This window comes from Podarcis gaigeae (assembly GCF_964106915.1).
Source record: "Podarcis gaigeae genome assembly, chromosome: 8".
NCBI classification, from domain to species: domain Eukaryota; kingdom Metazoa; phylum Chordata; class Lepidosauria; order Squamata; family Lacertidae; genus Podarcis; species Podarcis gaigeae.
In genome coordinates this window covers 71,300,927-71,327,198 of record NC_139684.1, presented here as the reverse complement: position 1 = coordinate 71,327,198, position 26,272 = coordinate 71,300,927, and the positions used below count along the sequence as shown (strand labels likewise).

The 26,272-nt window shown below is 48.5% G+C and overlaps 2 protein-coding genes across 5 annotated transcripts in view; one reads left to right on the top strand and one right to left on the bottom strand.

The window, feature by feature from the left end:
• Positions 1-209: 209 nt before the first annotated feature.
• UPK1A (uroplakin 1A) lies at positions 210-12,926 on the top strand. Of its 2 annotated transcripts, none has more exons than XM_083753034.1 (8): positions 210-345; positions 6,464-6,565; positions 7,194-7,394; positions 7,842-7,916; positions 9,458-9,565; positions 11,232-11,411; positions 11,617-11,700; positions 12,564-12,926. In XM_083753034.1, the coding sequence occupies exons 2-8, from the start codon at positions 6,503-6,505 to the stop codon at positions 12,606-12,608; spliced, it is 756 nt and encodes a 251-aa protein (XP_083609160.1). In that variant the 5' UTR covers positions 210-345; positions 6,464-6,502; the 3' UTR covers positions 12,609-12,926. The 2 variants fall into 2 exon arrangements, with proteins under 2 accessions (XP_083609160.1, XP_083609161.1); XM_083753035.1 differs by lacking the exon at positions 210-345 and adding an exon at positions 5,640-5,660.
• Positions 12,927-15,966: 3,040 nt separating this feature from the next.
• The window catches only part of ARHGAP33 (Rho GTPase activating protein 33), a 54,680-nt gene continuing 44,374 nt past the window's right edge, over positions 15,967-26,272 (bottom strand). For 2 of the 3 annotated variants that reach the window (XM_083751029.1, XM_083751030.1), the window contains 3 exons: positions 24,189-24,749; positions 22,590-22,954; positions 15,967-21,678 (listed from right to left, as the gene is read on the bottom strand). In XM_083751029.1, coding sequence (XP_083607155.1) covers positions 20,536-21,678; positions 22,590-22,954; positions 24,189-24,749 — 2,069 coding nt within the window. In that variant the 3' untranslated portion in view covers positions 15,967-20,535. The remainder of the gene's footprint in view (positions 21,679-22,589; positions 22,955-24,188; positions 24,750-26,272) is intronic. The other variant, XM_083751031.1, reaches the window with a different exon arrangement.

The following is a 26,272-nucleotide window of genomic DNA, read 5'->3' as shown; positions in this document are numbered from 1 at the left end:
CCACTCTGCTTGTCTGCCAGGGTGCCTTGCAAGCTTTCGAAGGCTCCTTGCAAGGGAAATTCCCGTCCCCAGCTAACCACCCGGAGGATCCAACTATGTGATAGCTCTGGTCAGTCAGCCTCTTTCTGGGTGGGGCATCAACCAACCGAGTGGCAGAAAACAGGTGGTAAAATCTCTTTCCCCCCCCCCCCCCGGTCCTTCCTGCCTCCAATCCAGAAAATCCAGTCCAGTTTTCTGACCCCCCTCATTCCCTACCCACTTTGCCTGGGCAAATATATAAAGGGCAGCCTTAAGATTGTTGCACCTTGCAGAACAGGATACAGTTGGCTTGTCTGCAGCTAACAGGTGAGTGGAGGCTGTAAGCCGGGAGGTTTTGAGGATGGAGGGGGGCCCATTGCTGCCTTTCGAAACTGCAGTCCCAAACTGAAGAGCTGTGATTGTTTCCATGTATGTTCTATTGTTGTTTAGTCGTTTAGTTGTGTCCGACTCTTTGTGACCCCATGGACCAGAGCATGCCAGGCACTCCTGTCTTCCACTGCCTCCCACAGTTTGGTCAAACTCATGTTTGTAGCTTCGAGAACACTGTCCAGCCATCTCGTCCTCTGTCATCGCCTTCTCCTTGTGCCCTCAATCTTTTCCAACATCAGGGTCTTTTCCAGGGAGTCTTCTCTTCTCATGAGGTGGCCAAAGTATTGGAGCCTCAGCTTCAGGATCTGTCCTTCCAGTGAGCATTCAGGGCTGATTTCCTTCAGAATGGATAGTTTTGATCTTCTTACAGTCCATGGGACTCTCAAGACTCCATGTATGTACCTTCCAACATTTCTCTGGGGAAATGGGGACATCCCAATGTTTCTCCAATGAAAATAGGAACGTCCTGAGGAGAAGTGGGACATTCCGGGATCAAATGAGGAACCGGGACAGCTTCTGTAAATTGGGGACCGTCCCTGGAAAATAGGGACACTTAGAGGGTATGTGTGTAGAGTTCTTATCAGTGGTGACTGCCTTCTGATAGCAATGTCCTTCCAGAGTGGCAGCCATTGCAAGGGAAAGCGTGGAGTCTTGTCGCACCTCAAGACTAAGCTTTTGTGGGCAAGATACATCTGATTGCTTTAGCTGAGTTGCCTCAAGTGAGGCCATTTCATTTGTGCGATGAAATAGATCCTTCCAGAAATGGTCAACAAGGCTTTATTGCAATCCAGCTAACCTCCTCAGTCTCCCACAAAAAAGGTGTGCGAATATATTTGCAAAATTTCTCCCTGGTCCTGCTTTTGTGCCTCAGATTCGCCATCAGTTTCCATCCAGGTGGCTGAGAGGAGTGTGGTTCTGTGCACACCATACATTTAAAGTATGTTGCTTTCCCCAAAGAATATTGGGAACAGTAGGCTGCCCCTCACAGAACTACAATTCCCAACACCCTTAACAAGCTACCGTTCCCAGGCTTCTTTGGGGGAAGCAATGTGCTTTCAATGTATGGTTCATACGCAGCCGAAATGTGAGGCTGGTGGCAAAGTTCTAGGTCTGTGGTACGGAGGGTTGAAGAAAAACAACAGAGGCTAAACTTCAGGATGGCAGAGGAGAATATTCAATTCTCATTCAATGAATTTATATACCAGGCTAAATGTGCATGAAAATTTCATCTGTTAGTGAAAATAACATTTAGAAATGCTTTATAGTTGGGGAGATTGCTTAGCAAAACTGTATGCAAAAACTGGTATATTAGAGGCGAAATTGCCAATGAATTTTCATGAAGACTTTAAAAAATCAAATCACAAACTGATGTGGAGAAGTGAACTTAAGTCTGGAAAAATGAGAAGTGTGAATTTTGAAGGATGCCTGCAGTTCACTTCACATATTGGTTTGAAGAAGCATAAATGCACCTTTAAATGTTCTATTCTAACATGTTGATAGAATATATCCCAAAATTTCCATTGAAATGATGGTATATGGCGATGTAGCGTATTTTTGAGAAGCTGTCTGGAACATGAAACCAGTCAAGAGAACCTAGAGGCAATTACTGCCTGTGAGTAGACACCATAGAGCACAATTTGTTTTACTTCAGAGTAAACACACAGGAAAGGTGTTTGTTTTTAAGACAGAAAATGGCCTGCAAAACCACCTTTCTCTCCAGCTAAAATTCACACACTGACTACAATGCACAAAGCGCCTCTGAAATGAAAATATTTACTAATTTCCAGGTGCTGAACATTAAAATGATAATAAAATGTGCCAATTGGTTCCTGTTTAGGAGATACAAAGATGGTCATGCCTTGAGTACATCATTTCATTTGGCGGCACTGTATTCCTTGAAGAGAAACACTTAATATCTTTAGGTGCCAAGCAAAAACATTTCTCTTCAACCAGGCATTTGGCTGATTAACATTCTATGGCTTTTGAAACGTGCTTGTGGGAAAAAGTTGTTTCTTTTTGCTTTATTATGTATTTTGTATTCCCATTTTGTATTTTTCTGTTGTGAACCACCCTGGGATCTTCGGATGACGGGTAGTACACAATTTTAATAAATAACAAGAACAATTATAAAGGCAAACTCTCTCTCAAGAAGGAGGGCAGTCTGGGTTTCAAATAATTGATTCCAGCTAATTAGGCAACTCTTTGACTAAATTGCTTCTAGCCAGAAAGCAAGTACCTCCAGAATTCTTAAATCCATTTGCAACCCAGTACTGATTTTGGGCTATTAGTTCTTGGTAGGGCCATAAGGCATGATGAACTGACCACCTCGGGCGGCATGGTCCACAGGGGCAGCAGATCTGGTCTCCAAGGAATGCATCGCTTGCTGCTGCTGCTACAGCGAAGGTTTCAGCATGCTCCTTGGAGGATGGACCTGCCGCCTCCTTGGCAGCCCCCACCCATGCCACCTTGACAATGACTAGGGGGCACTGCTGATCTCCTCCCACCCCTAGGAAGAAGGTGGTAGGGATTGCCCTCTGGGGTCTGCACCCATCTGCACAATTCAAAGGGTTGGTGCTGACATTTAAAGCCCTAAACGGCCTTGGCCCAGTATACCTGAAGGAGCGACTCCACCCCCATCATTCAGCCCGATCACTGAGGTCCAGCTCTGAGGGCCTTCTGGCAGTTCCCTCACTGTGAGAAGTGAGGTTACAGGGAACGAGGCAGAGGGCCTTCTCAGTAGTGGCGCCTGCCCTGTGGAACGGCCTCCCATCAGATGTCAAGGAAATAAACAACTATCTGACTTTTAGAAGACATCTGAAGGCAGCCCTGTTTAGGGATGTTTTTAGTGTTTGATGTTTTATCGTGTTTTTAATATTCTGTTGGGAGCTGCCCAGAGTGGCTGGAGAAACCCAGCCAGATGGACAGGTATAAAGAATAAGAATAACATTATTATTATTATTATTATTATTATTATTATTATTATTATTATTATTATTATTATTATTATTTTCTGGCATGTTCCTGAGCAGGCCTTGTCCCCTCCATGCAATGACCTTTGATTTCCTTTTCAACCATTGGGTCAGGTTGATTTGATTCCACCACCCCTTGTTCTTAGCATAGATCATTTTGTAGTTTACCTCAGGTGCCAAAATGTCTTGGGTCCTTGGTAATGCTTGGAAGTTGTTTGGCTTCGTTTGGTGGAGAACCTAACTGGTTCTTCTTCCCACCTTGAGTGCTTTGACTTGGCTGGAAGGTGCCCTCGAACTCTGATCTTGCTCGTCTGAATGGAGGACAGAGAGCTGAAGGTTGCCTGTTGTACAAAAGCAAAATTTGCATTGGTTGCTCCACCCACGCATGTCTCTGGCCCTGCCCACTTCTGGCATATGGCCCTTGGAAGGTTGCCCAGAAGGGAACGTGGCCCTTGGGATAAAGAAGTTTCTCCACTCCTGGATTAGATGGTATTTGGCCTCTGATTTTCATCCCCTTCCATTAAACAGAAGGATGTAGGAAGAACCCTACAAGATTGCACCCAGGTAAAGTGTCCTTGTGTCCTACTGTGCTGAGAACAGCCTTCCAACCGAAGAGCCATCAGAGGACAAACTTCTGTCCAAGGATAGCTCTCCAAACTAAGTCCACAAGGAGATCAAGAGGGGTCTTGTAGTGGTTCATCAACAGTTAGCAACATTTGGCCATCTCCCTGGTGCCATGCAATACCAAAACTGGTGTTTCCCTCTTGGAGAGGGAGGGTGTGGCAATGTGTACTCTGAATAACAGGTTTGAGTCGCAGAGCACTGGCCTGTTCACCTTCCTCTCCCTGCAAAACAACTCTGGAGGAGTCAATGTGGATCGCCAGGAATCCCTACAATGCTGTCCTGAGGGTATAGCTAGCTCCACCAGTTAGACCTGCCCTTTGTGGAGCCAGCTAGGCAAGAACTGGTGCCTGGGGACAGGCACTCCCAGACTGGAAAAAACATACACACACCAGACCCAGCCAGGAACTTCCTCTTCCCTTCAAATCTCTTAAGGACTTGGGTTGTTTGGCTCCATATATACCCTGCCTTTATCCATAAATTTGGGGCAAGTTTTTTTTTTCTTCTAAAGACTGTCCCATCATACAAATCCCTGGTCTGCTAGGTCTTAAGATACACATGTTTGCAATGCAGATACATTTTAAATTAATCTGAATTTCTGTTTGGCCACCAGATTTTTTTCTGGTTCTGAGAAGGGTGCCATCACCTGGCATCCTTGCATACCCACCTCAGCTTCAGCACCCTTGCAGAAGGTCCAGTGCTGATACCTGCATGAGTTCCCTTTTTAAAAAAAAAGGTTTTGGTATTCTAAGCAGTTCCAGGCAACTGAATTAAAATTTGTCCTAGTTTTTCACGATTGGTCACTCTCGAGCATTGCACACAGGCCTCTGGTACTATTTTAGAAACCTGATTTTCCCACTTTCTAGAAAATGCAGGATTAAATGGTTCTGAAATATCTTGGGAGACACCACGAGTCCAGGAGGCAGCACAGGACTGTTTGCAAAAGGTCTTTCAAACAGCCTGATATTGTTCTTTGAAGCTCTGATTTTCAGGGGTTTGAGGATCAATGCTGGGAGGGAGAAATAATTTTCAACTGAAACTACTGCTAAAAAAGATTCACCATCACCACCTCCATTTTAACAGCTGTTTCAATGGAAGCTGCTTCCTCCTCCTGGAGCAATGTGCATTCCTTCACCACCAACTAATGGCCAATTGAGTGTGCTTTGCTCCAGTAAAGGAACCATCAGGAACTCCCTTTAAGCTCCTGGTGGGTCCTTCGAAGCTTGCCCAAAATGAAAGCCTGTGCTGGAGGTTCCCCATCCCTGCTGAAGAGAACTGTGATTTGCTCCCTATCATGAAGCACTTTTCCTGTGCAAGATGGGTCAGGGGTGGTAAGTTCACTCCTGAACACCAAATCTGATCCTCCATAGCAAGCTTTCCCAAACTCCAGCTGTACTACAACTCCCACCATCCCTATCTAGTAGGACCAGTGGTCAGGGATGATGGGAATTGTAGTCCCCAAACAGTTGGAGACCCAGGTTTGGGAAACCCTGCTCTAGACCTTTCTATCTGACCCTTGGGGCATCTCCCACTGGCCTTGCTCCAACTTCTCCTCAACTGTTTTTGCTGGTTAGGATGAATTCTTGAATACTTCTTTCTCACCTGGGTGGAAGATAAAGAGGAATGTGCGAGTGTGTGTAGAAACTAGCCTACTGTAGAAAGGTAAAGTTTGCATTTATTGGTCTGCTTACTTTTGCCTCTGGCCCCACCCACCACTAGCATGTATGTGGCCCTTGGAAGATTTCCAGAAGGGATTATGGCCCTCAAGCTGTCAAAGGTACTCTCCCCTCCCTCCCACCTGAGACAGGTAGCAACTGTTCCTGTTTAGGTCAACTGAGTCTTGAGTTCCTTGATAAAAGGCCAATGAGTTGATTCACTGGAGTAAAAACATAGCGGTATGCCTTCATTGCAAAGGAAGTTTTGCATCCTGCCCTGAGCTCTTCTGACTCCCAGGAATGTTGTGGAGTTCCCTAAAACCTACGTATTTGAGTCCATACCTATTGGCTCAGTTACCTGCCTCCAGACACACTTAAAATAGAAAACAGTTACTTCTCTTCATATACAAACTGTTAAAACAGTGAAACATTATAATCGATTTCTAGGAATGGAGTACAAAATAAAACATGTAATAAAACTCAACATTTCAGCCCAAAAGCTCACGTCAACCCAAGAAGTCAGAAATGCCATAATCATGGCCAACGTTGAAAAGACTCTCATCCCAAATGCTGTGTGGTCTAACCTGGTAAAGATGGTCCTTAGATCAATCTTGCCATTCGATCTTCTCTATCTCTGCACACTGTTGGATACGGATGTTTTAGAAGGAGCACTGACCAAGCTGGCTTAAGCGTTTCTCCTCTATGCAAACTGAGACAGGAGTGGTGGAAGCGAACCATAATCCCAAGTCTTTCCCATTGGCTTTTCAGGATCACCTTCTTATTTCTTTTGTGCTTTTCCACCTTCTACAGAACCTGAGCAGCTGTTGCAAGGAACCTTTCCTGGGAAACATGGAGGAGAAGAGCTCATCTTTTGTCGTGGGGCTGTTGGTGATGGGCAATGTGATCATCATGGTGAGAGTGCTGAAGCTACCATGTTTGTAGGTAGAAGGAGAACCTAGGGGCTTTTTGGCTTAGAATCTGGTGTCTTAACCTGGGGCACTACAGCCCTGCTAGCAGAACCTGTGTCAAAGGAGAACTGGCATAGCTCTGCGGTGGAGCATCTCCTTTGCTAATCAAAAGTCCCCATTTCAACTGTCTGCATCTCCAGTTAAAAGGTTGAAGGAACAGATAATGGGCAAGATGCCTGCTGGAGAGCTACTGCCAATCAAAGTGGAGAGCATTTGGGCTGTGGGCCATTCCATCTGCAGGTCCCCAGATGTTGCAACATCTGGGCACCCACAGTTAGCAAAAGCCCACAGCCCAAATGCTCTCTACTTTGGCCCTAAGCCTTGACCTTTGACCATGATGGCTGGGGGGTGATAGGAGTTGGACAACTCCAAGGATTCAAGGTTGGGCTCGATGGAGGAAATAGGGTTGTATCCAATGCCAGTCCTGCTCAGGGGAGACCCATTGAATTTAATGAGGCAGGCCCCTTATTTCATTGGGTCTACTCTTGAGCCATACCCTGCTGGCTACAGCTCCTATTTTGAACTTCCCACAAGGCAGCTTGCTATATCACAGCTTTCTCATATTTACGCAGCTTGCAGGACTGGCGCTTTACGCGGAGTCTGTCTGGGTAACAGCTGATCCCTACAAGGTCTACCCCATCATGGGAGTTACAGGAAAAGATGATGTCTATGCGGGTGCCTGGATCTCCATCTTCACCGGCTTTTGCTTCTTCTGCGTGTGCGTCTTTGGCATTATCAGCCTTGTGAATGGCAACCGCCTGATGGTGTTGCTGGTGAGTAAAGCAGGGAGGGGGAAGGGACTTTACCAAATGCTCATCTTCCCCACCCCATCCCAGCTAGAATCTCCTGCCATTCCTTAGCAGTGTTTGGGGGACAAGTGATGGAGTCAGCTTTGACACGCTTCCCCTTCTGGTGGGAAGAGTGCAAGATTGCTGTGGGTGACAATATGGAAAACTGAAGGCATCTGGAAAGAGAGAGCTGTGGTTTGTGATGTGTGTTCCACCTTTCCCTATGTAAACTCAGAGAGAAGTGGGGCTGGCATCAGTGGCTTCAAACAGTGCTTTCGAAACAAACCCTCAAAACTTCAGTTTGGACTCCCCAGAAGCCTCTTTGTCTCCAGCCTTCATGTTTTGTCTTGGGAAAGGAAGGTTGGCTTGCTAAGGCCCTAGTGGTCAGCAGTCTCCCTACCCGCTTACCTGGTTCTTTCTCCTTGTCTTCAGTATCTGGTGCTGATCCTGATTGTCTACTTATTTGAGTGTGCTTCTTGCATCACGTCCTACACGCACCGTGACTATGTAAGTACAAGCAGACCAGGGAGAGTCGCCCAACTGTGCCTGACGCTGGCCGAAACTTGGCTCTGTCCAGTTTGAGAGAAAGGGTGGGCCTGTGTCATATTTTAGCCCAGGGTGGTAAATCTCCAGCCCACTAACCCCCAACGTAATTTTCAAGTAGTGGCTGCATCACCACAGGGAGGTGACTGGGCTGAACACCAGCAAAGGCAGAGCAATTTTAATTCTTATCACAGCACTGGGCTAAGCAGAGAAATGTTAGTCTCTCTGCTCTGTCCAGCACTATGATCAGGAGGAAAAATCACCCAGTCTCTGCTCATCAGATGATCAATCTAATGATGGGGGGGGGGGGTAATAACCTTCCCTTAGCTAATCAACAGTGTGTCTTCTGCGTGTGTGTTTGTAGCAAGCACCCAAGGCACAACCACATGTGACCTTTGAGATTTCATTGAGGGACTTTTCCTTTGTTTTTGTTTTGTTTTCCTCCCTTCAAGCTCCAAGACTCTGTTTGTCCTCCTGGCCTTGTGCTCCTTCTTGGAAAAGCCCAGAGGAGCCACAGATACTGTCAGTATTGATGGTTTCATTCTGCAAACTGAATGGCACTTGTCGCAATTTTAATCTGAGAACCAGCCGCCCAGTTTTTGGCCTATGCCCTTTGAGCATAAGTACAACGCCCCCATTGAGATGGACCATTGCCACATGGATGGCGCAGATGAGACTAATGAGACTGGTCTTCTTGAAGCAACTTCTGAACCAGCCCACTGTCTCTTATGAGTCTAGGCTTTGCCAGGGGGACGGGCAGCTGCCCCCTAAATAAAGCTAATAAATAGAAATACTTAACTAACAGCTCAGTTCTGCCCCCTCCCTTCATTGTAAATCCTGGCTACTCCCATGGTCCAGGTAGTTAGCGTTGAAAGCGCTGAAGCCTTTACAAAGAGGTTTTACAAGTAAAGCTAAGTTAGTTGGAGTTACTTTTTATGTGTCCCAGTTAGGCTACAACCATGGGAGCCAGGTGCGTATATTCTTGAAGAATATCAGAACTAAGTGGGCTGTTAATTTATTTTTTTAAAGTCTATTTGGCCTAATAAGCTAAACACCTTAAGTGATCCCGTTTCTCTCATTGTAGAAAACCAACAAAACCTAAGGTCACACCCATACCACCCATTAAAGCACATTTATAGCACTTTAACAGTCATGGCTTCCTCGAAAGAATCCTAGGAAAATTAAGTTTACTCCTCACAGAGCTTAAATTCCTGGCATCCTGAACAAACTACAGTTCCCAGGATTCTTTGGGGGAAGCCTATGATTTGTTTTTGCCTAATCCCATGATACCCCCCCCCCATGATAGTTTTTTCCTAACCCCATGATCATTTTATGGAATGAAGGCCTGTCATTTTTCTTCTCTGCCAGAAGCCATTGTGCCATGCATTTACACAATCCACGTTCTTTACAAGCAGAATGTTCAGAACATATGGGTCTTGTAAAGAAAAGACATGGGCTCTGGGGAATGTGGCTGACCGGCATTCTCTCTCCCTTCCCCACCCAAGGTGGTTTCGAATTCCAAGCTAATAACCAGACAGATGTTGGCCTTCTACTCGGCGGACACTGACCAAGGCCGGGAACTCACCCGCATGTGGGATCGTTTCATGATGGAGGTAACATGCCCCTTCCCAAACTACCACCTCTGGGGGGAGCAGAACTGCCAAGAGCTGGCCAGCTTGCAACTGAGAACGTAAGAGGAACCTGCAGGATGAAGCCAATGGCCGATCTAGTCCAACAGCCTGTTCTCACAGCAGCCAACCAGGTGGAAACTCACAAACAGTACCTGAGCACAAGCTGCCATTTCCAGCAACTGGCATTCAGAAGCGTTACTGCTTCTGGCCGTGGGTTTTCTTGCTGAGTGGGGAAATCTCTGCTTTCCAGACAGTGGCTGGCGGAAGGGCAAAGTAGAAACTTGCATTGCTCTTCCTGCAGAAGAACCCACTCCTGGAGGCTAATAGATTAGTATTAATAATGATATTAATAATGACAATAATTTTCTAATGCTGCATCAAGCAGCACAAGGGATGTTGCCTTGGCATGCTGAGGCTGGGGAATCACAGACTTGTAGCATTGGAAGGGACCATGAGGGTCACTGAGTCCAAACCCCTGCAATGCAGGAATATTTCACCCAATGTGGAGCTAGAACCCATGACCCAAGAGTCTCATGCTGTCCCTCAAGGAGCCTGTCGCCCTCCTAGGCTACCACTTCCCTCATACTGGTTGAGGCTGATGTGAGTTGGACATCAACATCTGCAGAGCTGTAGGTTGCCCACTCTGGTGTAGGTCCACATAATCTTCTTCCTGCCTACCTCCTAATATTAGAACCTACCTTAAGCGATGGAAGCATCAGGACATAGCGCATCCATGTTTCTGAAGGCAGTGGTTCTCTTATGTACATGTAAAGTCTAGATCTGCTAGGAAACTGATTTCATGTTTGTACAAGGCCCTCTTGAATAGGAACTTGAGAAGCTGCTTTATGCCTTTGGGTCAGACTCTTGGCTCTCCTAGGCCTTGGACAGAAGTGTTTCCCTTCCCATCCCCTGATCATTTCCACTGAAAATTTCTGGGTTTGCATCTGGGCCATCTGCATATACAATGTGTGCCAGCTCTTCTGCAATCAACTGCCCTCCATACATTTTGGACTACAACTCCCATCATCCTTGACCACTGGGCCATGCAGCTAGGGGCTGATGGGAGTTGTAGTCCAACAACCTGGAGGACACCAGATTGGAGAAGACTGACATTTGGTCTTCTTCTGAGCTGCAGCCCTTCCCAGATATTTCTAGGAAGCCTGAACAGAATAGCCTCTCCCCATATGAACCAACCCAGACCCTGCAATCATCATGTGAGCCCCTTCTTCATGTGCCCCTTTGCAGAGAAGTCCAAAGGGTGGCAACATGAGAATGAGCAGTGGATCCCCGGTTGTGGAATGCTCTCTCCAGGGAGGCTCACCTGACACCATCATTATATATCTTTAGGCACCAGGCAAAAACTTTCCTCTTTAACTAGGTCTTTGGCCTTTAACTGTCTGTGGCCTTTCAGAAGTAGAAGGAATATTTTTAATGTATTTTGTTAAAACCAAGAAGAAATGTATCTATGGGGGGGGGGTGTCTGTTTGGTTGGAAGTCGCTTTGAGTTGCCCTGGGCAAGATAAAGTGACTAACAGATTCAATAATAATAGCCAGGGAAGGCATAGCAAACAAGCAAGGGATCCTCTGCCCAAATAGCTACTGCAGTACAAGGTGTTAACACTAACTGGGATGCTTTTTCCACCTCCAGCAAAAGTGCTGTGGTGCCAATAATCCCATGGATTGGGTGAACTACACCTCGGTCTTCAGAAGCAGGTACCCTGAGGTGGTGGCCCCTTGGCCCTTCTACTGCTGCAAGCGTGATCGCAACTTTGTCATGCTCAACGAAGAGGGCTGCAGACTGGGTCACGTCGACTACATCCATACCAAGGTACTGTGGTCCTCAACACCCTTCCCTAAGTTGCCTCCCATTCCTGGGCATCTTCATGAGAAGTACAGAACTGTCTGCCCTGGAGCGAAGTCTCCCTCTCAAGGTCAAGACAGGCCTCCTTTTTGGCCCCCGGGGGCAATTGTGGCACTCTCAGCATCTCCTCATCAGGGAAGATCTCACTGGCTCTCCTCCCTTCCTCCCTTAGGGCTGCTTTGAGCACATCAAGCACGCAGTACAGAGCTACGCCTGGGGAGTCTCTTGGTTCGGCTTTGCTATCCTCATGCTCACGGTGAGTCCTAACTTGAAGGGCTTGTTTGGGGAGGAGGTGGAAGGAATTTGCTGCCATCAGATGTGGGATGGCCACCAGCTTGGGTGGTTTCAGAAAGATGACTAGACCATGGAGGATTGGACTGCCAGTGTTCACAGCTACTAATGATATGCCTCTGATTGCCATTTCTTGGGGGTTGCAAACAGGGAGAGTGCTGATGTACTCATGTCTGGCTTGCAATCTTTGCAGTGGCATTTTGAATAGCCACTGAGAACACAATGCTAGACTAGATGTTTATGTTCATGAAGAGAGTCAGTAGGCTTCTCTACACGATTTATTCACCACTCAACCTGAGTTTGCTTGCACAAAGATCTCCTTCACATTATCCTGTAATGCGGAACGCTTAGTAACTCCTAAACTCAATTGGATTTATTTTCATTATGTTTCAATTCCTGTTATTTCTCCTGTTATTTGAAAAAGAGAAGCACGTCCTTGTGTAATGACTTCCTTGTTGTCTCTGGTTCACAGTTAGGATTAAAATATTGCATGCACGTTTGACAGTTTATGTGTAAGAGAAATGATGTGATGGGTTACAGGATCCCATATTTAAGTATGTTGTGTACACAGCCCAGTGCAAGCCACCTTGAACTCCTCAGAAGAAGACTTCAAACATGGGTGGCCAACCTTTGGCCCTCCAGATGTTGCTGAACAACCCGGTCATCCCCAGTCGGCATGGCCAACAGTCAGGGAAGAGTTGTAGTTCTGCAACTTCTGGAGGGCCAAAGGTGTGCCGAGTAAGCGTGGTGCAAAAGAAATTGTAATGACATGGTTAAGGGAGGGGGAGTTGCAGTCAATTTTGTCATACGTTGTTCTCTCTTCCACAGTGCCCTGTTGTTCTCCTGGCTATATACCATTACACTACAATGTGAGGAAAAACCCAGCTGCTCGAGCTGAATTTGCCCTATGATGGGGAAGGGTGGAGCCATCTCCCCACGGCATCCTGATTCGTCCTTGTAAGGAACTTCCGTGGGGTTTCCTTCTATAGTCACACTGCACCATAGCATGTTCTGTAAAGCTGACTTGCTCCCCACAAACTTGACTGTGGCTGGCTGGTGTCACTGCCGGACACCTTTAACTGCCATCCTGTCACTCAAGTGTCCTTTGGAGGAATCTTCCTAACCTTCTTTTGTGAAACTTTTTTTTATTAAAAAAAATGTACAATAAATATTTGAAATCCAGAAAAGGTACTCTGTCTGTGTGTGTATATTTTCTTTTTGAGAACTATGGCATTTCATCTGGCTTGTTCCCTTACTGGAAGGCTACTGAGGAAAGGGGCAGCAAAAGGTAGGCGGGGATCCACTAACAGATCTCACTGTGATCTGCAGTAGATCAGCAAGGGCTTTCCCTTTCCAGTTGCTCTAACAATAGCGACAGCAATAAATCTCCCACCACCACCACCACCTAATTGTATAGGCAGATCACCCCTAGGCATGTCAGAGAATTCCAGTGGAAATGGTAGCAAAAATTGCCAAGGTTTGCTTATTTGTGCCACGTCCAGATTGGAAAGCAATCCAAGGAATAGGATTGGTATTCACCACTGTTGCTTTCAATCTGCAAATGAGACTCAATTGCTTGTGTGTGCACACACACATACACATCTGCATTGTGTTTCATTTCTACTGAACGGTAAAATTCCGCCACAGTAGACAGCAAGATGAATAACAATAGCTTTTGTCAGAAGCAGAACTGCAGCAGAACGAAAGCATAGGTGCATGCGACATAGGATGGCACAGAAAACGATGCCTTTTTCACATCCCTAGTCATCACAGCACACAGATTTATCAGCCCTATTTGTCCACCTTCAGCTAAACCAGAACCTGGCATTCAATTAAAAATATTTTTTTTAAAAAAAGTAAACCTAAGTGTATGGGGATGATGTACCAAACTGGAGCCAGCCAGGTCCCACCTACTTCCAGTTTGAAACTGAAGTTAGCATAATGAATGTCCAACTTTATTATACAACTGGTCTTACGGTCATATTACTTCCCTTCTCTTTTGCTTCTCCCTTCCCTGCCCTGAGCAGAAAACTACATCCCTCTTGAGGGAAGAGGCATGACTCACTCGATTACCTCTTTCCAAATTCCTTCTCCTCTCTTACTTTCCCAGGATAGATGCTGTGACATGTCTTTGCCAAGGAACTGTGCTGGCTGGCGGCCCACTTTCATCCCAAGCACCACCAAACCTGCAGGCTCAGCCCCTAAGAGCCAGCTACAAAGTTCACAGAGTGACCCTTGGGCAAATCACCATCTTTTATCCTAAACCACAATGTGGCTGATAGGGTAAAATGGAGGGAGGGCAGTCAGAGAATGCCACCCTGGGCTTCTTTAAACTGGGTTTCACTTGGTGTACTCTGCATTTGGTGACTGCGGCAGCTAGCGTTAATGGGCATGTGTGAACCTGCTATCACAGGTTGTAAAGACCGGTGCTAGAACTTCCAGGTCACTTCCTACAAGGGCTGTCTAGATCATGTGTGAATCAGTCCTCCAGTTTTAGAAATTGTTTTTCTAATGTCACTCTTTGGTAGTCTGCAAGGCTGGGTGGGTAAGTAAAGAAGTACAACACTGTGTCATCAGAGCTCATTTTGTGCCAAATAGATGGTTAAAGTAGGGAAGGGCATTTAAGGCATGTAAGCCCATGTTCTCAAAGCTACAAACATGAGTCTGACCAAACTGCAGGAGGCAGTGGAAGACAGGAGTGCCTGGCGTGCTCTGGTCCATGGGGTCACAAAGAGTCGGACACGACTAAACGACTAAACAACAACAAGCCCATGACTTCCCCCAAAGAATCATGGGAAGTGTGGTTTATCCCTCGTGGAGCTACAATTCCCAGCACCATTAACAATCTACAGTTCCCTGGGTTCTCTGGGGCAAATCACGCACTTTAGATGGGTTGCGTACATGCAGCCTATGTTCTAAACACACATTCTTCATTAAAATAATAATAATAATAAATGACTGCAATGGGTGAAAAGGCTAAAAGATACTATAAAAAGCTCTCTCTGGATATGAAACTAGCCAGCAGACTTTACAAAACTTTAAACAGCTTTAAAAAAATTCATCCCCCGTTGACCTGGGAAACTGCCCAGAGAGGAAACATCTGGGCGCACTCTAAAAATAACAGGTGTTCATAAGACAGTGCATGAAGGAGCATGTGTTGAACTTTACAAAACAAAAACCACCAACTACCAAGGGCACATAGACAGCAAATCCTGGAAGTCATCCACAAGAAGAGGAAAAGAGATGGTATGGCTTCCTTCTTCTTCCCCTTGGAAATGGCCTTGACTTCTGGTCATCGTTGGGCCTACTCCTCTCACCATATATAGTGAAATAGATGTTGAGCTGAGGAACCCACCACTTAGCCTCACTGTTTGGTGGTGGTGTGTAGGGAACAACTATGACCAACCTCCTATTTCACCCTCAACATCCGGAATTGATAAAAGGAAACCAACAGCAAAATTGAGCTGCGGCCAAGTACCACTGACATCCCTGGTCTATTGGTGCAAATGTGTGGATGGTGTCATATGGTTTAGTCACTTGATCGTATCGGACCTGGTTGCATTTGGGTGGAGACAGGAGTTTCATGTGCCTGCTTGGCTATTTCTAAAGAGAAAGGAATGTTCGTGTCTAGCTTCTGGGTTGGTATGTCCTCTGAGCAGATAACTTTGGCTGGCGTAGGCCCAGAGGCAACCCCTAGGCAGGCTTGAGGCCTGGAGACCTGGTTGGTGGTGACCCATGACAGGGCCTTTTTGCTGGTGGTTCCGTGTTTGTGGAATAGCCTCACTAGAGAGGTTGATCTGTCTCCCACAGTCTTAACCTTTAGGAAGAATCTAAAAACATTCCTGTTTACCCATGCATTTGGTGGCTGAAAGATCTGGCAACCCTGAAATTATAAACTGCAATTGTTATAAGCTGTGATTGTTTTTGGAGGCTTTCAACTGGTTTTTAGAAGGTTGTTTTTAGAAGTTTAAATTGTATTGTATTGTATTGTATTGTATTGTATTGTATTGTATTGTATTGTATTGTATTGTATTGTATTGTATTGTATTGTATTGTATTGTATTGTACTGTACTGTTGATATGTTTTTCCGCCCTGGGCTCCTTAAAGAGAAGTGCAGGATATAAATTTCAGTAGGATGATGATGATGATGATGATGATGAACACGACCCCAAGCGACACAAGCCTTGTTTTGTCCCATCCGTCTCCTTGCAAGCAGAGAGACCACATACCCAAGCTGCCAGTTTGCCTTTATTTGTTAATTGGTTTTGTTTTAAGCCATTTAGTACAAGAGTCCAGGAAGAAAGGGAGGTCGATTCATATCCGAAAAGAAGGATGCAGCACATCAGGGTAGTGAGTAAATGCTGGCCTTTAGAAACACAGGCACAGACACACGTGGCAGTGACAGCTTCACAGCATCAGAGATTGTGGGACTGCCCCTTCCCCTCCCCAGAACCCTTTGATGCCAGACCCTGGGAGACATCACACAGAGGAAACAATAAGAAGCAATCCCTTGGTGTTTTGTTTGTTTGCATGCAGGCAGCAAAACGAGGTGGTAGAATGCCAAGGGGAGTGAGATAACTGCACCACTTCAAGCCACAAGTGGGGAATACCATTGTTAAATGCTTACCCATGAAATGCAGGAAGAAAACCGGCGCATCAGGGAGGCAATTTCTTGCACAGCCTGTTTTCCGTTGTGCTGCTTTCTACTTACAATTTTTTCCATTAGAGTGCCCAGATGTAATTCAAGAGAGTTGTGCGTGTGGCAAGCGACACATGCTGAAATCGGCTACACAACTCTTAAAGGCGCAGGAGCCCTCTTCCTCTTTTGCATTTGGCCACTCTGATTTTTCACATAGGGGGCTGTTACAAAAATGGGACACCCCAAGACACATCCCACCTGCAATCTGTGGTGGTACAGTCCGCTCTACCATCTCAGAAATGGGTTGCGAACCATCTGGATAGCCTATTCGATAAATAGATGCCACTTCGCTCTGCTGCAGGTCGGGCCCAGGCCAAAGCAGGTCTCACCCATTTTCCTGCCAAATGTACAATTGAATAGTCGGTCTCCCAGGTCAGGAATCATTTTCAGGGTTGCACAGAACATTATATTTGAAAGGCACAGTGGTTGCCCCAAAACTGCACCTATATCTACAATCTAATTGCCCAGAAGTTCAGAACAGCAATATGCACCTTGATCTCCCATGGAAGGTATATATTTTTATGATGATCCTGCTGTGAATGCCCAAAATTTTGTCACATTTACATAGGCACATCAGCAGACCCAGGCAAAAGCTGTGCATGGCTAGAACACATCTAAATAGAGCTATCAGCAGTTGTCTGTGTCTGAAATGTGTATTCGGGCATTCTCAAAAGTCATCTTGGGTTATTAGCATTTACTTGTGAATATGAGCATCCCCCAAATTTTAGACATTCGAGCTGCAATCCTAAGGCTCTGCATACAGGACTAAAGGCAGTTCTTCTGCCTGATCTAACATCCAACAGAAATGAGATTGGAGAGGTTCTGCTGTGCTCCTTCGTCCTTTTCTGCTTTTTGGTTTGTTTGTTTTTAACTAATTCCATCCCATTACTCCAGGGAGATTAAATAAAAAAGCAATAAAACACACCAGCTCCTGAACTGGCAAGAGATTGAAAGATCTGTCCATTTTGGTTCTCTCCATTTCTCCTTTTCTCCAATCTTAAATTCGGTTCTCCACATTTGTTCAGCAATTTTCAAGTTAAAAAGTAATCCGTGTGAAAATTCACCAGCATGTTAGTGCTGATTTCTTCTAAGAATAATCATTGTATGCGGTTTCCACTTGTCCCACCACTTTCCTCCAGGAAAACCCACTCTTTAGGGTCAAATCAGAGCAAACATCAATTGGGATTACCGTGGATTGATGTTTGCTCAGATCAACACTTAAAGAGCGGGTTTTCCCCAGGAGAAATGGCAGGGCAGGTGGAAAACCTCTTGGGCTTGGGCTTTCTAGGCACAGGAAAAGTGCATGTGTGGACAAGCCCTAATACACACAATTCTGCAAACAATTTATTCTAATTCAATGCATTTTGTATGTCTCTTTCACAAATGTATTCATTTTTATGTTTCAGTTTTCTTATTGTTTTGGAAAGAGCATATCTGATAGATTTGGCTCTAAACGCAAACTGAATCAAATTTCTCCCCCATCCCTACGGAGCTGGTGTAATTTATTCTCTTCTTTGTGGGGTATTCTGGTGACTTCCTTTGGTTCACACCCTCCCCAGTTCAGAACTCTCTCTCAATCTCTCCATCCTTGGAAATGGAAACCAGATGATTCCCATGGCCTCTGAGATGCCCTTCCCAAGGGGCCACAGGACTGCTCTGCCCATGTAGCAAATAAATATGCAGCAAAAACTCCCAAAGACTTTCCACCCCAACACAGACCAGGGCCACTGGTTTCAGTTCCAGCACCATGCTTTACGTGGGTTTTTAGACACCAGTTTTTTCGGAATGTGCTCACACGTGTTTGCAATGCAACACAAGAAGTAGCCTGCAATGAACTGCTCCTATGTAAAGCTAGGAAATAGAAGAGGGTAAAGGACCTGGGGCAGTCTGGAAGTCATTGCCACAGCAGTAGTACAGAAGGAAAGAAAGAAAGAAAGAAAGAAAGAAAGAAAGAAAGAAAGAGCAAGATTAGTGCAGTTTCTGCAGTTAAAACAAAAGGTTCAACTGTCCATCAGTCCTGGATCCGAAACTCTTAAGTTAGGGCACACGTTTCACACTGAAAACCATATTGGAGGTGGAGAATTATTTCCAAGTCATTTGCATATCATTTAATACATACACGAGTATCATCTGCTTTAAGATGGCCAGTGCCTGGTAATGTAGAGGGAAGACCTGGATCTCACCACAAGAGAATGCCAGCCAGCTGGGGTGGCCAAGATCCAGATATGGCTGATCCCAAACCTCACAAGGGAATGCAGAACCTTCGAAAAGTGGCTTTGAAAAGACGAGGTTAAGGCTGCAATCCTATGTGCACATCCCATCGAGCCAAGTACAACTTGACTTCCAAGTAAACATGCAGTAGGATCAGGCAGTTAAAAGCAGGGCATGACTTTGAGGTCACATGGAGTTCAGTGGGGGAGTGTTAACGGCATGCTCAGCTTTACTCTGATTGAAATCAATAGGACCCAAATGTGTGTGCAATTTGTCTGCATTGGCAGTGTTCTCACACACACACACCCCACCAGTGATGTGGGGGCAGGAATCGCCATCAGTAATTGTTTTTCTTCCTTAAAATTAAAAAAAGGAATCTGACATCATGAGGATTCCAAAGAAGCCTACAGGCCGTACAAAAGTGCTTTTGTGGAGTGGGAATCGCATGGGGCATGTCACCTGTGCCCTTGCGTCAAGGTGTGATTGGTCAAAAGGGGAATAAGGCATAGATTCCCCTCCCTCCTTCCTCCCACCCCACATACCTAAAATACTGTCCCGTGAAATATATACAAACATCACAGACGCATACACACGCACACCCACCAATTCCAGACAACACAACACACATACCATATAGACATGGATACCCAACTCTATGTCCTCCCAGGCACACACAAACCCAGTTCCCAAACACACACGCATACACACACAAATTTACATAAGCATCCCATGCCAAGCACACATGCATCTTACCTTCCACTAAAAGAAACAAACCCACACACGCGAACCGATATACAAAGACCCTCCAATCCTAAGTAAACTCACAAATGCGTGGCTGACCTTCCCCTTGCCTGCCTACCGTCCCTGAAGTTTCTGGAGACGCCAAAGTCTGCCTGGCTTGAAAGCCACAAACACATGGTCTGGGAACAGGAAGCAGGAGGTTGCCCAGTCACATTACTCTAACGAAAGCATCCCTTGTACCCCCTGGCACATATGCAAGAAACCAAGAGTCTTGTGCCTTGCTGTCTCGCCAGGAACTGGGAAAGCAGGAGAAAGGGGAGTGGGTGGGTGCTGTTAATGTTTTAATGGGGTTAAAACAACAGTTAAAAAGTTAGAACTCATCCTGGATGGAAATACTCGACGATTTTTTTTTTAAGGGGAGTGATCAGTGTGCCGTCCATCCCCAGCTTTCAAAGAGCCTGCGATATCACCCAGCGATGTCACACAATAGCATAGCTAAGTGAACAGCGCCCCACTGTGCCAGCTCAGGGAACTGCACCTCCAGGAGCACAGCCAGCCTCATCATTCGGCTCCCCTAGACATCATCTGCCGGCGATATCTTAGGGGCAGTGTTACCGAAGCAAACCAGGTGACGTCACCCAAGGGTGGGGTTCAGACACATCACTGTGCCCCTTTGCATTGGAGATGAAGGACCTCCTCTGGAGGTGCTAGGAATCCACTGCTGGCAGTGGAGATTTTGGGGACGACGACGACAAGAGATGTAGCATGGAGCGTAACATAAACAGCCATTACGGCGAAAAAGAGGCTTAAAACGATGCGATCCAAGGCTCTGCCATGATGTCATGCCGGTCGAAGTGTGGGGGACATCATGCAGGGTTCCGCAGCTGCCTTTGGAGATCTGTGTGCTCTCAAAACAAAACCACAGGCCAGTCCTCAAAACAGGCAGGCGCAGCAGCCAGCGAGGGGCCTGGGCACGACGTTCCTGGGACCGATAGCAACACATCCTTCCTTCCAACACCCACATCCCCTCCCCCCGCGCCCTCCCCACAGCAAACAGTACCACAATATAATTCCATAAACACCGGTGGGGGAGAGGAGGGGGCAAGGACCCGGAGCCCAGCCCCGTGAATCCAAGGCTGGCGGCCTTCTCAGCAGTAGCTGTGCGTCTGTCCCTCTGTGTACACCGTCCAGCTGGGCCCCAGGTAGCACCCAGACGGAGACCCCTCCCTCCTCTCCACGTTGCCGTACTGCGGCGGAGACTCATCCAGCTTACGTAGAGACGAGGCGGGTGCCGAGGCCTGGCTCCCCGGGCGGGCAGGGGGTCCGTCGTAGGTGATGATGGGCTCCGGGCCGTAGGGGGAGCGGCCCCAGCAGGCCGGAGGCGGGCGGTAGAGCTGCAACAACGTACGGCTGCAGGGCAAAGCATCCATGAGGTGGCGGTACTGCCCCGTGGCCGGATACCCCCAGCCGAGCCTCTGCTTTTGAGGCAAGGGCGGTCTGCTGTGGTGTGAGAGAGGCTGAGGGGCTCCAGGGTCGGAGTGGCTCCGGGGGTGTGCCGCTTCAGGTGGCGGAGAGGGCGGAGGGGTGGTGGACGGGGGCTCAGGGAAGGGTATGTTGACGTAGATGGGCTCTTGGCGGGCCGTCACGGGAGGCGTGGGCTGGGCGTGCGCCCGGGGGTTCTTTAAGATGGGCTGGAGGGAGGAGGGCGCTGGGGGGAGGAGGGGCTGGCGCCATGGCCGCTCGAAAACCCCGTAAGAAGCGTTGAAGGTGGCCAAATACTCCGGGGGAGGGCAGGAAGGCCAGGGCCGGGCCAGGCCTGGGTAAGCAGGAGGCTCCCCCACAATCTCATAGTAGAGGTTTTCGTGCTCCAGCTGAGGAGGAGGAGGGGTCCCATTGACTCCCACCCGGGAGGAAGCCGGGAAACGGCCGTGGTGCCGGAGCTGGTGGTCCGGGAGGTAGGCCTGGAAAGCAGGTGGCCTGCTCTTGAGGGGCAAGTGGCCGGCGGCTAAGGGGAAGTGCGGAGGAGGCGGGGGCTTTGGCGGGGCAAGAGGCTGGCTGGGCATGGGGTAGGCGTCTAGAGGCTGGAGGGGGGCAGGGCAGGGCACTGACAGGGGAGGCGGCTGGTGGCGGAAGCTGTAGGCACCTGGTGAGGCAGAAGACTGGGAGGACAGGTGGTAGGGATCCGAGAAGGACTGCGAAGGGTGGTCTCTCTGGGCGAGGTCAGCAAGGACCCTCCGGTAGGGGGAAAAGGAATCCGAGCTGCTTGGGGGGGACGCCTGGCTGAGAGGCACCTGGAGAGAGAGAAAAGCAAGGGAGGTGGTGTCACGATTAAGGACTGGGGTGGAAATATCAAGTCTATTAAATAACAGGTAAAGGTAAAGGGGGGACGCGGGTGGCGCTGTGGGTAAATGCCTCAGCGCCTAGGGCTTGCCGATCGAAAGGTTGGCGGTTCGAATCCCCGCGGCGGGGTGCGCTCCCGTTGCTCAGTCCCAGCGCATGCCAACCTAGCAGTTCGAAAGCACCCTCGGGTGCAAGTAGATAAATAGGGACTGCTTTCTAGCGGGAAGGTAAACGGCGTTTCCGTGTGCAGCTCTGGCTCGCCAGAGCAGCGATGTCACACTGGCCACGTGACCCGAAAGTGTCTCCAGACAGCACTGGCCCCTGGCCTCTTGAGTGAGATGGGCGCACAACCCCAGAGTCTGGCAAGACTGGCCCGTATGGGCAGGGGTACCTTTACCTTTACCTAAAGGTAAAGGGATCCCTGACCATTAGGCCCAGCCGTGGCCGACTCGGGTTGCGGCGCTCATCTCGCTTTATTGGCCGAGGGAGCCAGTGTACAGCTTCCGGGTCATGTGGCCAGCATGACTGAGCCGCTTCTGGCGAACCAGAGCAGTGCACGGAAACACTGTTTACCTACCCGCCGGAGCGGTACCTATTTATCTACTTGCACTTTGACGTGTTTTTGAACTGCTAGGTTGGCAGGAGCAGGGACCGAGCAACGGGAGCTCACCCTGTCGCGGGGATGTGAACTGCCGACCTTCTGATCGGCAAGTCCTAGGCTCTGTGGTTTAGCCCACAGCGCCACCCGTGTCCCTATTAAATAATACACCCCTCTTAAATGCCCGAGAAGTGATCCACCTTTCAGGAGCCCTCGTAAGTTCTCACCCCAGTCCAGCACTTCCAGAACCCACAAGGCCCTCACCTGGTTTTCCCCCTGGCGGCTGTGGAACTGGCTGCCGATGCTCCTGCCCCTAGCCTGGCCTTGCAGGGCCGGAGGACCGGGGGCCTTGGGACTGGGGCGCACCATGGAGTAGAGCGCCCGCGCTCCACTCGTCATCTCTCCCGCTTTGCACTCCAGCGACAGGGAGCGTCGGAAATGTGTCCGGGGTTCTCGCTGCCCGCGACCGGCCTGCTTCTGGCGCTTCTGCTGCAGCGCCGCCTGGTGGGCGCTCTCAGCCAGCGCCAGCGCCATCAGCCTAGCTGGGTTCTTGGGGGGAGGCGGAGGCGGGATGTGCCGCAGCATGGACAGCACGCCGGGGGAGTTGGGAGCTGCTTCGGCCTTCGGACCTGAATAGGAAAAAAGGGAAAGGGAGAGAGATTAGAGCCGGCCCTTCCATTGGGGCGGTGAAGCAGCTTTCCAGGACTAGGAGCACAACAGAAAGACTTATAACTGGTTGTTGCTCCCCTTCCAGGATAGAGCACAGGGGGGTTCCTGATGAATGCAGGATGTGGTACCTGCGGCTCTCCAGATGTTGCTGGATCACAACTCCCATCACCCCTGTCCGTCAGCTGTGCTGCCTGGAGCAGTGGGAGTTGTAGTCCTAAAAGTCTGGAGGGCACCAGGTGGGCAAAGGCTGGCCGGCTAATACTTCAAAGTAATAACAGCAGTAAGCAAACGGTACTGTTGGCAGAATTTGAACAATGGGTTAAATTACACAATGCTTGTGCTCATGCCTTGGGAAGTACATCCCCCAAGCCTGGAGGTTCTGAGATAAGGGTACCAGGTGCACTGGGTTACCATAGCAACACCAGTGACGCTGGGTATATGATTTGCTAAGTCATTCACCTTCCCATTGGTTCAGGAAATATGCCTATGTGTAGAGGTTTGTATAGTTGTCTCTAGGGCATTGCTTTCATTATGTCCTTTGTGTGTGTGTCTTGTCTTGATGATGTACTGTTTGCATGTCAGGGTCTGACTCTGAATCTGTGGGAAGTCAGGGGAAGAGGCTGTGGGGTTCATGCAGTAGTGTTAGATGAGAATAAGAATATTAATTGTACTGGGGTGCACCAGCCACTCTTCCAACAAAAACAAAAGCATAATAAAACATCAAACATTAAAAGCTTCCTCATACAGGGCTGCCTTCAGATGTCTTCTAAAAATTGTGTAGTTATTTATCTCCTTGACATTTGACGGGAGGGCGCTCCACAGGGCAGGCGCCACTACCAAGAAGGCCTTCTGCCTGGTTCCCTGTAACTTCACTTCCTGCAGTGAGGGAACCATCAGAAGGCCCTCAGAGCTAGATCTCAGTGTCCGGACTGAACGATGGGGGTGGAGATGCTCCTTCAGGTATATAGCATAAAACCAGAATAACCATATGCACCAGTTTAACTATAGTTTAGCTTTCTCTCGTGTCTGGAGACAATACACACTTTGTTACTTTGAATGGTGTGGGACTCTGGAAGAAGATGTTCTGCTTGGAGCAAGAAATCTCTGAAGGCTCTCCAGGGGTTCCATGGACTCTGTTGATATATCACCCTGGCTGAGGAGAATTACCGACTCCCACAAGGCACCAACACTTACTGAGTGGCGACGTGCGGCCTTTGGCTTGCGTGATCTTGCAGCGGACTTCACGCTCGCAGCTGTCGCTCAGCTGCCCGCCAGCAGCACACAGCAGCATTGAGATCATGTGTGGTGGAGAGGCATGCCCGCCGGGGCCCCTGGCCTCGCCCCCAGCGAACATCTCCAGCATCTCTTCAGGGAGGGAGACGGGCAGCGGCTCCGACGTATCCTTGCCGATCGTGGGGGGTGAGCAAGGAGAGAGCGCCCGCCCGGGGCTCGGAGGCCCGGAGTCGTCCGAGAGCGAGGGCCGCCGAGCCGGTGGGCTGCACTGGAAGGTCAGCGGGTCAAAGTCCAGGCCGCGGAGGCCAGGGGGGCTGAGCTCCAGCTCCGAGTCCAGCTCCGAGTCGCCTTCCAACCAGGAGGAGCGGCGCCGGGCGGCCACATCTGCCGCCCCAGCCGCCAGACCCTCGCCACGGCCGGACACAGAGGAGCCCAGAGAGGAGCATGAGCGGCAAGGCTTGAGGGTAGGGAAGGCATCGCTGCTGGAGTGTGGACGTCGCAGGCAGGGCAGCTTGGGGAGGCCTAGGACACGGACCGAGAAAGGAGAAAACCCACACAGGTAAAGGACATGCAACTCCCTGGCTCACTGTCACCCACCGGATGAACATCCGAGAAGAAAGGGGCAAGCCTCAGCACCACACAGGGCAATAATAATAATAATAATAATAATTTGTTATTTGTACCCTGCCCATCTGGCTGGGTTTCCCCTCTGGGCGGCTTCCAACAAAGATTAAAAATACATTAAAATGTCACACATTAAAAACTTCCCTGAACAGGGCTGCCTTCAGATGTCTTCTAAATGTTAGGTAGTTGTTTATCTCTTTGACATCAATGGGAGGGCGTTCCACAGGGCGGGTGCCACTACTGAGGAGGCCCTCTGCCTGGTTCCCTGTAGCTTTGCTTCTCACAATGAGGGAACCACCAGAAGGCCCTCGGTGCTGGACCTCAGCGTCCTGGCAGAACGATGGGGGTGGAGACACTCCTTCAGGTATACTGGGCCAAGGCTGTTTAGGGCTTTAAAGATCAACACCAACATTTTGAATTGTGCTCGGAAATGTACTGGGAGCCAAAGTAGGTCTTTCAAGACCCGTGTTATGTGGTCTATACTTCTGCCTCTGGGGGACTGGCTGCTTGCATACAGGTGTGCCGTTAGAGATTCCCCCCTGAAAGGCAATGGGTGCAAGCCTGAAACTCTCCACTAGGGTGGGAGATATATCGTCCCAAACTGGGTCAATATTGTGTTATTGGTTTCATAATTTCTGACCTGGCAATATATCGTGAATCACGATATGTGTGTGTATGTGTGCTATGCAAAAAAAATCACAATGTGGGGGAAATTTAACTCTGTTAACTCTGCCTGCTCAGCTCTTCCCTGCCTCTTGCAGGAAGGGGGGCAGCGAATCACAACAGCAGGCGCCAGCAAAAATCACAATGCGGGGAAAACCTTGAAGCCAGCCAGTGCCTCTACGTAGCTCCATCCTTATTTCAGACCTTGTGATATATCGGTATATCGGCAACGTTGACCTGGTGGAAACCAGATATCGCCCAGCCCTGCTTTCCACATCCCACAGAAGCTTCAGCATACAAGGCTGCCCCTTTGCAAGGGCCACAGCTCAATGGCAGAGCATATGCTTTGCATTCAGAAAGTCCCCGTTTCAATACCTGGCATGGCTAGGTAGCAGGTGCCACCTGAGTAGGCCAGGGGTGGGGAACCTGTTCTCTTCCAGGTGTGGCTGGACTACATAATCCCTGACTATTGGCTATGCTAGCTGGGGCTGATGGGATCTGAAGTGCAACAACAGGTCCTCCAGCCTTGAAATAGACAATATTCAACTTGATGGCCAAGAAGTCTGGCAAGTGGCTGGCACAAGGCAGTTTCCTTATGTTGCTACAATCTTTTTGGCCAGTGATTGTGGTGGCAGCACCCTCACGGGCAAAGCACCGCCAGCTGCTGGCTCCCTACCCATCAGGTTTAAAGTCATAAAACCACAGAAGCCTACCATGTAGACCTGTGCTCAGATTGCTTGTTTGTCCAGCAGAGGGAA

Bases quoted from the DNA above. Each gene is read 5' to 3' on its own strand.
- UPK1A (XM_083753034.1), top strand. From the start codon at position 6,503: ATGGAGGAGAAGAGCTCATCTTTTGTCGTGGGGCTGTTGGTGATGGGC. The intron at 7,917-9,457 runs GTAAGTACAAGC...TCCCCACCCAAG, and splicing joins CCTACACGCACCGTGACTAT to GTGGTTTCGAATTCCAAGCT. The intron at 11,412-11,616 runs GTACTGTGGTCC...TTCCTCCCTTAG, and splicing joins TCGACTACATCCATACCAAG to GGCTGCTTTGAGCACATCAA.